The sequence below is a fragment of the Sceloporus undulatus genome, chromosome 5 (genome assembly GCF_019175285.1).
Source record: "Sceloporus undulatus isolate JIND9_A2432 ecotype Alabama chromosome 5, SceUnd_v1.1, whole genome shotgun sequence".
Lineage (NCBI taxonomy): Eukaryota > Metazoa > Chordata > Lepidosauria > Squamata > Phrynosomatidae > Sceloporus > Sceloporus undulatus.
In genome coordinates, this window is record NC_056526.1 from 182,918,447 (window position 1) to 182,930,790 (window position 12,344).

At 40.1% G+C, this 12,344-nt stretch overlaps 1 protein-coding gene across 3 annotated transcripts in view; it reads right to left on the reverse strand.

The window, feature by feature from the left end:
• Positions 1-524: 524 nt before the first annotated feature.
• The window catches only part of SEPTIN11 (septin 11), a 106,956-nt gene continuing 95,136 nt past the window's right edge, over positions 525-12,344 (reverse strand). Inside the window, exons 10-11 of one of the 3 annotated variants that reach the window (XM_042468566.1) lie at positions 8,140-8,206; positions 525-3,305 (exon numbers count right to left, since the gene is read on the reverse strand). In XM_042468566.1, the coding sequence (XP_042324500.1) occupies positions 8,182-8,206 (25 nt within the window). In that variant the 3' untranslated portion in view covers positions 525-3,305; positions 8,140-8,181. Of the gene's footprint in view, positions 3,306-5,934; positions 8,207-12,344 lie in introns of those variants that run through there. The other 2 variants (XM_042468568.1, XM_042468564.1) reach the window with 2 other exon arrangements.

The following is a 12,344-nucleotide window of genomic DNA, read 5'->3' on the forward strand; positions in this document are numbered from 1 at the left end:
TTAAAGCCATGTATTGCACTTTATAGTAAGGGCCCCTTTACATCAGGGCTCACGCAAAACTTCAGAACCTAAGAAAATGCCGTACACCAGATCCAGGGTGTTTTTGTCCAACTGTCCATTTTTGCCTGACTAGCAGTGACTTCAAGGCTTTCAGATAGAGCTCTTTTCCATCATCTGCTATTTGGGTATTTTGGATTGAGATGTCAGGGACTGGACCTAGGATACTTATCACTGGGCAAAGGACTTTCACTGCCCCAAGTTATGGTACTGGCACACTCTGCATGGACGCCATACACGGCAGTCAAGGTTTCTGGGGTGGCTCACTTGGACTTTTGTTGTCGTTGGATGTCTTCGCGTTGTTACAGACATATGGCAACCTATGGCAAGCCTATCACAGGGGTTTCTTGGCAAGATTTGTTCAGAGGGATTTTTGTCAGTGCCTTCCTCTGAAGCTGAGAGAGTGTCACTTGCCCAGTGGGTTTCCACAGCCAAGTGAAGATTTGAATCCTGGTCTCCAGAGTCATAGCCCAACTAATGCACCACACTGGCTCTATTACTTAGGTTACATGGCTGCTTTTATCTTTAGAAGTCCTATACTGGTTTCAATAAAACATCATTCGAGACAGTTTCTAACATTAAATGGACACTCAAGAGGCAGAGGTTTGAAGCTTGATTATGTGTTGTCAGGACGAGAACAATGGAGCATAATCCAACATGGCCTAGCCAACTCCCCTTGCAATTTGCTGAATCTAGGCTGCAATCCTATAGCAACTAACCTGTGAGGAAGATCCATGGAACCCAATGGTGCTTACTTTTGAGTAGACATAATGCAGGATTGCTTTGTTAAGGACAGTACTGAGGCACTTTGTTTCATTGATTTTAATTACGGGGTCATCACTTGATTAAAGAAATCTGTTGATCAACAATAAAAACCCATACAGTTAATCAATTATATCTGCACACATTTGCATATGAACACCTACTTGTAAAAGAGAGAGGAAATACTTACAAAATGGTAGTTTCCCCCAACCTGATGCCACCCCCGCAGTTTTGGACTTCAGCTTCCATCAACCAGAGCATCCATGTCCAATGACCAGGAGATCTCTAATCTTTAGAGATTACGCCCTTTTGCTTAGTTTATTTAATCTCTGCTAGCCACAGGAAAGCAAATAATACCTATATACAAGGGAAGATTTTACTTCGCCATCTTGCTGTCCCTCAAGATTTAACCTGAAAGTGTGTCTAAGGGCCTGTATTGGGAGATGTGGTTACATCTCTGTACACTGTATCTCCCAATCCTACCCCCAGGACTGCAGATGTCTGTTGTAATGCATCCAGGTACAGGAAAACAGCTAGATATGTCCTCAACTGTACCCCCATTCTCTGGCAACATGTAAATGGATGTTGGGGGACTGCATTGCTGAAAAGGTATTGGGGTGGACTTTTGGTTGCTATGCGTGACCTTAAAGTGAATTGCAATGGTATATGGCAAACTCATGACACTGTATGCAAAGGGATCTTGTAGCACCTTTGATATTAACTGAAAGAAAGAAGCTGGTAGCATGAGCTTTCATAGACTTGAGTCTACTTCCTCAACTGCATGAGATGCTGCCAGCTTCCTTCTTTGGGTACTACAAGATCGCTTTACATACTGATTTTCCAGACTAACATGATGATTTTGAATCATAACATTGTAATTCCTTGACAAGATATCAGCCTGTGTGTATATCTTTAAGCCTGGCCTAGTCTCAACTGAATGAAACAGCAAAGGAAATTAAAGCTTGCATCTTAAGGCACTGGACTCAAAAGCCAGTGCTCTTTCTGTTTTTTTGCACAGAATCATGAAATATGCACACAGGTCTTGCCTTTGTCATGGCTTGGTCTCAGGACAGTGCCCAGGGTTTCACTGAACTGCTTCAATGTTTAACTTTTTAAATATGATATCTGTTTTAAATGTAAGCTGCTTTGAAAGGGCTTTATCCTAAATGATAGGCCTAGAAATCTTTTAATCAATGAAGACATGTTGAGCAACATGTGAGGTCCAAAGGATCATCAGACCCTAGGAACAAGAAGCCACAGGATTTTGTGACAATTCAGACTCATCCATTGCCTTTCCCATGCTGGCTGGACAAATTTGGGAATTGTTATCCAAACAAAAACCTTTCCAAGCTCTCACAAGGAGCTGAAGATGATTCTGGAGATTCTCTCATAGTAAGTATATGTTATCCCATCTGAAAACAAAGGAATTTTGTCAAACAGCAACCCCATATCCTGGAAGAAACTCTGGGCATTATTTGCTGGCCACTCTGATCCATTATATTTCATGTATATCCATTAAAACTCCAAAATGTGTGTGCACGAGACAAATACAGACATCATACAAGAGCCAGGAGGAGGTACAGCTCCCTGACAAGGGTATGTACAATACAGCGGTAAACATATTTGCTGCTGCATAATGAGTGGAATTGCTATCTGTCAGCCCGGAAACCAATTGCAGTCTCAATACTTTTCCAAAGTGATGGCACCTAATTTCTAGGTGGCAGAAGCCAGCCTAAGAAACCCGTTTCAAAGCAGGTTATATTAGCTGAAGCAGGTAGCTTCATCCTCAAGTTTCACTTACATGTGGGCAGGTTTCTCCCCCTTCCCTCAATCTATGGAGTTTTATGAAAACAAATACTGGGAACCCTTGTGGGAGTTCATATGGCTTTTAGAGTAACCAGGTTACAGCATTTCTTGGAGAGAATTAGATTCAGTGCTAGATTAGATCTGTGTAGGATTTTGACACTTGAACAACCAACTCTGGGTTTTGCATACACCTCTCTCTCACTTACATGCACACATATACACACACACGCTCATACATCCTATCCTGGTTCTGACTGGCACATACACATCTGCTTTATCAAAAGGAAAGGAAGAAGAAAATCCCCAGTGCAATATTTCGGGTGTCATCCAAGTTCTCTCTGCCTCCTTGTCTCTATTCATCTGAGCAGCATGCGAAGTCAAATCGTTTGCCAGCAGTGAGTGGACTGACACTCGGAAAAAAGAAAGATACAAACAGGTGCACATACATGCACACACACTTACGTGTGTGTGGACTCACACACGTGTGCACGCATGCACACACACACATACACTGCAGTGAGTCACAGTTTTCAAAAGACAGAAAGGCGGAGGTGGTGGAAGAATGAGGTAACTCGTCTCCCAATGGGGTGTGTGGCATGACCTGCCGGCTCTTCTAATGTCCATTAGGAGAGAGGAAAGTGGAACTTGGCAAGGTGACTGACACCTACATAAAGAAGAAGCTACAGAAAAGAGAAAAAAAAGAAGAAGAAAGGTTCAGAATCCAAAGTGGGGGAAGCAAATAAAAAGAGAAAAGAGAAAAACAGCAACTGTCTCCTTTAAAAAAAAGTAAAGTGTGATGGAAAAGTGAAAAGGAAGAAAGGTAGGTATAGTCAGGGCTGTACTTTTGCCAGTCAAAATCTGTATGAAAAGAAACTAAATTTGGCTGTTTCCCGCTATATTTTGTTCAATTATTATAGCTACTTGGTTTCTTATCAGAAGGGTAAATAGGTGCTCTAGCCCTGTCCTGACCATGGAAGAACCTGGAATTATTTTTTGGACTACCAATTCCAGAATCCCCCAGGTGCCAATCCCGGTTTGGGGGATTTTGGGTACAATAGTCCAAAAGTAATTTTTCCAAGCTTTAGAGATGCTACTTTGGACTTCCAGGCATTTCATGTTGCCAAACACCCCTATAATACCCGAGAAGCTAGAAACCTCTCATGTTCCTTAAGCAGAATTTAGAATTCCTAGGGTGCCAACACCCATGCTGACTGCCTACCTTCACCTCGGCATCGAACCCAGAACTGCTAAATACAGCCCTGAGCATAGAAACCCAGAAACATGCAAACATGAAGCACAAAGAGGTTGGGACCTTGCCAAGATGTTATTCACTGAACAAGAAAGCACAGAATGAACATTTCAAATTGCATCAGTAGTCAAAAAGATCTGTAGATCATCCCAAAATCTAATGAGGAAAAAAAACCATGGATAGTGTATGTTCAAAGAAGCTATGGAAAAACTAAACACTAAAACCCATAGGGTTCATTCCTCCCCGCTCCAAAAAAACTGACAGAAACATCAAGTGACAAGTGAAAATAAATAAACTGGTATATATATATATTCATATTTAAAAATAAAGGCCACACACACAAAAAAGTACAATATTTTGGGTTTTTTCTTTTTTAAAAAAATGTATTTTCTCTTTCCCACTCTGAGTATTCAGACTCTTAGGAAGTGAACATTCAAGAACATATACAAAAAAACATGTCCACTAAATGCACAGGATTCCCATTATTGGTGTACTTGGGAAGAATTAAACCATTTTTGATACTGAAAAGTGTTAACAAAATTCTAATGGACGGATACATAACATATATAATGCTATATGAACACTGTAAGTTGGTTACATAGACATTCTGGTAAAAACATAGGGTATTTTTAAAACAGGAAAGTAATAAACAAGCTACCCCTAATAACTTTTAAGGCAGTCAGATAACTTTAAAAAAAACAAAACACCACAAAATCAAAATATGCAAAACAACATATTCTTATGGATGTTCACAGTTTTATTTTCAATTAATTGTGGGTAGGGGAAAACAAGTTAGAACCCTTCATAAGTGTTTCAAGCCTACACTGTCAGACTCTAGCTAGACAGGTATTAATAATACTATTATAAATGCAAATGTGTTTTATTTCTGCTTTTGATGCAAAAAACATGACAAAAAGTAACAGGCTGGATTCAATTAATAGCAAGTCATAAAAGATATAACCCTTATGGACAGGCAGAACGAACGCGCATAACAAATGTCAGTTTCTCACATGGCAAAACACAACATTTACAAGGTGATCTACCTCTTACTAATACTTGGATTCGTGGTTTCAACCCTATGGAAGACCCTTGCTCAGAATCTCACAGGGATCGCCTGCTCATTTGGGTTCCCCATTTACTTCAACGGAGGGCAAACCTTTAATGTGAGATAGCCTTTCCATTAAAAGTTAACAGGAGACAGGCTTTAGAGCAGGGAATTCCATGTGCATGTTGGAGTTCCATACAACACAGAATCAGATCACAAGACAGAAGCAACTGGGATTCAAGGGCTGAATTCCATCTACCAAGTTTGGTTTTATTTATGCATGTGGCTGCCGGTTCAACAGGATTCTCCTTACTCCTTAAAATGTATGCACTGTAAACTTTTTTCAGGTAACCATGTAAGCAAGCAAGCATCTTAGGCAGCCCAAAGGTGATGCTGGAGCTTTAACGGTGGGATAAATTCACTTCACACAATGCACTTTAGGGGTAAGAGGGATACCAGCACAGGAACACTTCCATGAAAATAACAGTGTACACAGCCACTGGCACTCGTTTTTAACTGAGTGCTTTATCTGCCTACGAACCCTGTTATTTTTTTTAATCACCAAACTAGCTAAAATTCATGTATGAATTACATGATGTATGGGACCCCACTAATAAGTAGACACCTAGTGGGCCTTGAATATGTTCTTTATTCAGCCTTTGTGACCAAGACCATATTCAAGGTCGGTTACTCAATGTACCACTGCATATTTTCTTGAATCTCCACTTCAGTCCTTTGGCACAAACTCTTTCTTCCCAGCTTATGTTTGACTTCGGCCTGGCCACTCTTAGGGTTTTCTTAAACAGCAGCACTAAGTGGTTTTACCAAGTTCCAAATGGTTGCTGAAGTTGACAGCAGACTAAACTTTTTTTTAAAGTGTGATGTAAGCTGTCTGGATACAGACTGACTGACTTACAGGAAACACCTGTGAATGCAACAAACCACTTCTGCTACATTTAAAATGCTACTGCTGTCTTTGCACCTATTTTGGGAGTTTCCTGATCTCATTTATGTTTGGAGATTTTTGGCACCTCGGGACTGAAATCATATGCAATTATCTTTGTAGAAGGGGATTTAGGAGAATAGTGGCAAGTTGGAAAAGGTTCAAGCAACGATGACCACAAACACTTATTCTCACTCTTAATACGGGGAACATGAGACCAATTTCAGATGGCCAAATTGTATGTGATGAATATGTGTAACTCACTATTAAGCAAAGCCACCCCTAAAGTGGTAACTTCACTACTACTGCATTTTTGGCACCATTAGATGTGAGATGTTAGCCCTCCCAATGGATGCAGTCACCATTTGGTACTGCTGATATGAAAACATTCATGGAAGGAAAGCACGCAAGGTAAAGTGGCAGCGAATGAGACATAATTTGGGGTTACTGTGCCTTTTTAATAGCCATGAGAGGATTTTCAAAGCTGCACAATGCTGGTAGAAGTATGTATCCACTGTGCTTAACTGGCATGTCACCACTGACCAAAGAATCCTCCAGGGAGATAAACCAAGGCAGAAATTAATACGAAGGAACATGAAGCAGTCTCTTCAGGCGTTAGGTATTAAAGGGTTTACTATTCTACTGTCTTCAATCCCACATTTTGTACATAATTTTTATTTAAAAAATCAAGGCAGAAAAATAGAGTGTGCTCTGATATACTTTTGCCTTTTGCTCTAACAACAAAAATATCTAAGGCTGAGACTCTTACAGTGTTACTTACAATGTCACTGCTGCTGTATTGCCATGAGCTTCACTCCCAAATATTTGGGTAAATGTCTGAATCTTAATTTTGTACTCTTTTCCTATGAAGCATTTCTATCTAAAAATATGAATGGCAGCTTTCTCATTTTGATTGCAGTGTCTCAAATTATTAAAATGGACCAAAATCAGAATTTAAGACTGACCCATCATTATTTCTCTACTGATTATATTCTCCTTCACTGTTTCTCTATTAAACTGTTTCAAAGATATGACAGTGGACTATGAAGATAGTTGGTCTGACTTAGAAAGGGTTTAACAAAGCAAAAAACAACTGTCTAATTTCCAAGCCCAAAAGAAGGAATCGTACATTCAAACTTACATGAAGTAGGAAATGAAAAGGAAAGCATGCATATTTAAATTAAGACTCGTGTCACTAAGCTTTTTTATTATTAAAAAAGGGGTTAGAAATGTCTGGATGAAACTTGGGAGTGTACAGGTCAGATAAAAGATATTGAAATGGGCTACTATTATGGCAAAAAGTCGTTCAGAGCTGAAGCACCAGGAAATCCCTGTTGTTTCAAAATAGGACTAGAATTGAAGGGGCTTCTCTCACTGTGCGAACTAAGCAAAACAAAAGTCATTTGTATAGCTCTGCGTTCAAAATATGTGGCAGGTATACCAGGTGCTGTAAGCTATATTTCAGAGGGAGGAACTGGCAAAACTATTTCTGAGCATTCCTTGCCTAAGAAAACCCTATGAAATTTATGGGGTTGTCATAAGTTGACAGACAACTTGAAGGTACACACACACACACATTTTGATAACAGTCACCAGTTAAAGTTAACTCTGCATTAAAAATCCAAATATCTAATATGTCTAAGAAATTAATGGGGAATACTAGCAAGTAATGAAACCCATTTGGAAATCAGAGTAACAGCACAATCGCTGTACTTTAATGTGATTCTTTCCTGCATATCAGACCTTAGAAGTTGTTGTTGTAGTTGTTATTTGGAATACCAGAATCCCCATGGCCATGTTGGGAGGAGAATTCTAGGAGTTGTAGTCCAAAAAAGTAGCACTTCCAAGATATCCTGTGTACATATGCACAGAACTTAACCTTGGACTATAAGCCTACATGTACTTACTTGGACGTAATGCTATGTGAACTGGATGGAATTTCTGAATGAAGATATGTAGGATCTGGCTACACTTCATGCTTCAATGGGACTGATTTCCCAATTAGAGTATTTATAGAAATCTACCATTCTAAGCACACTTATGGAAAATTAATTCAACAGGTCTTACATGCAGTGAGCAACCCTAAGCCAGAGAGTGCCTAACTGTACATTAAAAGCAACAGAACCTCAGTTGTCCCGCTGATTTCTAATGAAGTTTAAGGTCTGTTAAGGTTAGAATAGCTCCATACCGTAGCTAATAACAAGCACCCCTTTTTGCAAAACAGCCCTCTCAGTTCATTCAAATTGTAGACAGAAGGTCTATTGCAGAAATACTTACATGCAAGGGTGAAAGCACATCCAAAAGCTTTGAAGAGAGACATTATTCCGTGCAGAGCCAAGGATTACTGTGAAGAAAGGCACAGATACGAAAAGGAAAAGCAAGTGCAGTAGTAAACAAACTAAACATGATCCAGGGAGTGGCTAAAGTGGGGAAGATCCTGGCTCTGTGGCAATAAAATAGTGCCTTCATCCAACCATGAGGATCCATGCACATAAGCCACCTTCTGTGAATGCATGACTGGATTCAGAACTGAAGGTGTAAATCTGATACGCTGGAATCTGCATCCAACTGTGGATGCTTTCTATGTGCACTGACCTTGCCATGGAACAACACTCATAAGTGTGTCCACATTCTGCTGTATATTGTGATTTTAAAAGAATGATTCGCATTCCACTGAAGCACCGGTTACTGAATTACCTATTTAAGGAGGTGGGGGGCTTGCAGGGAAAGTGAGAAAGATCACTGGGGAGTAAAAGCTTTTCATTTGTCTAAAACCATTAAAAAAAATCCCTTCAGCCTAATGGCCCAGAAAGGGGGGGGGGAGAGAAATAAATTAATACAGAAGACAGAACACATCTGACAAAGAGGGCTGAATGTGAGATGCATATCAATATTAACAGTGGCTTTTTCATCTGGTGCCCTCCAGATGTTCTGGGCTTCAACCTGCATCATCTAATCCTGTACCAGAATCAATGCTGGAACTGGGCACAATTGCACCTTGAGCATCTCTGAAGGTTTTCTTAAACTAAGCGAGGGGAAACAATGTTAGCAGGTAGGCATACAAGCCAATTGAATATAGGACACGCACAGACATGGCTAGTGGAAGCACACTGCACAAACATTCAAGCTTTGGAAAACTTGAACAAAGAGTTGCACAATAAGCATCAGCAGTACATGGCTGGAAAACTGGCTTCTTCTACATAAGGCCAATAATATCCAAGGGTTAACTGTGCAGATGGATGCTTTTCAATTTGTCTGCTTTGTGGTGGCCCCATTCGCCTTATCTTATACCCCAATACAAAACCAGGATATTATTTTTGATGCTTCACTTATGTATGGGGAGTTGTCAGCCATCTTGTTGTCTCTGTAAGAACCATGTTTAGCAATGGGTGGTCAAAGCCCTTCACAGACCAGTCTTTGTTAATGAAGAGCAAGGGCAGGAAATGAAAATATTTGTCTTAAGTGTTTGGCAGGAGCAAGCAAGGTAGGAATGTGAAAGGTGGGCAGAAACTCGGGTGAGAGTGTTATTTTAAAGAGTGCTTCAAGAAGTTAAGAAACAGGAGACTACCTAGCCAGGAACAAAGGGAAAGCTGGCAGAACATCAGCCGCAGAGAAAGCGTTCCAGGAGTCAGAGGGCAAACAGGGGCCGCCATCCCTTGGAATGTATCAGAAAGGAAAAGATTCTGTCCAGCACAGAAAAATACAAAGAATTAGTCAGTTTCACAGCACTTTTAAAAAAAAATGAAGGCAGAAGAAGCCAGTAATAGGTGAGGTTGCATTCGTACATCTGTCTTGGCTGGCAGGTACCACTTAAAATGTTGAAAGAAAAAGTAGTCCATCTTGTACCACAACCCTACATCTACTGTATAGGTATAAGCAGGTTTTAATCTGGCTCAGCTCTCATGGCTCTGTTTGTCCCAAACCCTGGGAAATGTAGTTTTATCAAAGGTGCTGTGAGAGCATCTTTTACATCTACTCAACTACTGTTTCCCAAATTCCCTGGGTGTGGGAGAAATCACCATGGTTAGATTGCTCTGATGCGACGTAATAAAGGGAAAATGGAACTGAACATCACTGGAATAAGAAGACTTTCCCCCAGCCCTTTGTCAGCCTGCCACCCAAGTATCATGTTCATTTCAATCCAGTATCATCTTTATTATTTATCTAGGAAGTCAGACTTTGTTGCAGTCCATCAAAAAATAATTCCAGAGAAAGCCAAGGTGTTGTCACTTTCCCTAGGAAAGACTCTGCATATTCCCAAAGATTCATATTTCTGCTGATTTCACTTTTTACTTTAGTTCATAGTTCCTGATGACATTCTTCCACACTTCCACAATCCTGACCTTCTCATGAGTGTATCTGTATGGGATGTGTACTTCCAAAAGTCCATTAACCGACAGCACAATTCATACTGTCATGTATACAGTTTAAAAGGGTATACACTTTTGAAGGTGTACACTTCAACGTTAGAGGTACAGACAACATTATAGAAAACAGCCAGGTATCTGAGTTGATTAGCTTATTTTATTTTTATTTATTTATTTTATATGCCACCCTTCTCCTAAACTGGACCCAAGGCAGTTTGCAGTTAGTCAAACAAATGCCTCTAGCCCCAATGTCCAAGATCAGACTCAATTGGAACTTTAATTACCCAACAATCACTGATCAGAAAGCCCCCCCAAATCAGAAGGTGGTTGGACAAATAAGGTGGAATCTGAGTATGAACAGTTTGGATAAACGACTGTTACTGAAGCAACCAGATTGCTCTTTCATGAAGCCTCCCTCCTCCTATCATTCTAGCATGTTTAGAAATGGGAAGACCATGAAGATCAGGATTGTGATGTTAATACTGTTAGGCTGTTTGGAGTACACTTACACAGTTGCCTTTACAACCTGGTGTTCTACAGGTGGGTTTTTTGTTATTTTTAACTTCAGCTCCTTATGACCCCTTACTACTAGCCATGTTAGCTCAGGCTGACGGGAACTGTAATTCAAGACATTTGGAGGGTGTCAGGTTGTGGATGGCTGACGTACAGAAATTGACAAATGAAAGCTGAAGTTGTACACCAAACTCCTGTGTCTACACATATTTCATAAGGTGTTATTATTTAAGATCAGGTGACAAGAGCTATAACAGCCAGAATAATTACTAGGGTGCAGCCTGTCTAAGGGAACAGCTGCCATTTATCCATTTCGGAATACATGGGTCACCAGTTCCTTCAGTATTCCTTGACTCCAAAAATTTAATTAACATTCCAGGGATGTTTCAACTGTGCTAGCTAGTGCACCTATGCTTTCATTATGTCAAAGTACTTAGGGCAGAACATCCTCCATTAATCAAGAATTTCAAGCTCTGGTTTGGACATGCACTGCATTCAGTAGTTACATCAATTTTGCAGAGATGTTTGACTAGAAGGAAATGAATCCTGCTTTGAAAAAAGTTAAGAAGGGCAGACCAAAGCAGTGTAATTGAAGAAAATACCAAAAACACCCTCAAAACACCTCGTGATACATATGAAAAGTCATGCAGGGTCAGCAAGAAGCATGCAGTGTGGTTTGCATGAAATTACAAACTGTCTTTAGAAGAAACCTTGGTGCAGGTGTGAGCAACATGTGGTCCTCCAGATGTTGCTGAACTGTAACTCCCATTAGGCCTAGCAAGCACAGCCAATGGTGAAGGCTAATGGGAATTTCATTGACATCATCTGGAGGAACATACATTCCCAAGCATTGCCTTAAAGTGAGTGGCGTTTGTGGGTTTAGAACATAACTGGACTGCTTTTGTAAAATCCTGTGCTCAGCTCTACAGCAGCTGTTTGCTAGGTAAGTGTTGCCACAAGATTAGATTGTTATTGCAGTACAGGAGTAAGAACAGTTCAGTCAAAGTGTGTGAAAGACAGGGTTGCTATGTGAAATAAGTGATGAATAGTTGAAGAAAAGAAGGAAGATCAGCAGATGCTGCTTGGCATGCAAGCAATACCTGTTGAAACTACTTCTTTTATGCAACTATTAAAGGGACAGTTTTCTCAGAAACTGCAATACAGATTCTGTCTGTGATACAGATAATTCAAGATTTCTCCAGAGAAATTTTACAGGTTTTCTGTGCTGGATTTTCACATTGCCTTTGTGGTTTTTCTGATAACTTCATTCATTCAAGTGTGAATTCCTCTCATACTGTAGATGAGAGTTCCCTTCATTATTACCAGTGCTACATAGTTAGGTATATGTAGAATTACATAATGTAACAGGTCATATAGGATTCTGGTGGTTGTTATTTGTTTCTATAATCATCCACTGCCATAAATGTGACACTTGGAGTTGTGTATCAACTACTTAGTATAGTATAGTATAGTTAATTAACCTCTCCTAGTCTACGTGACCCCTGAAAAAACCTGATGAAAACACCATTCACCTCTGCACCGATCACTAGTAGAATGCAGCTCCTTCTTTCCATGCAGCTGATGCCCAGTAAAGTAGGTTGG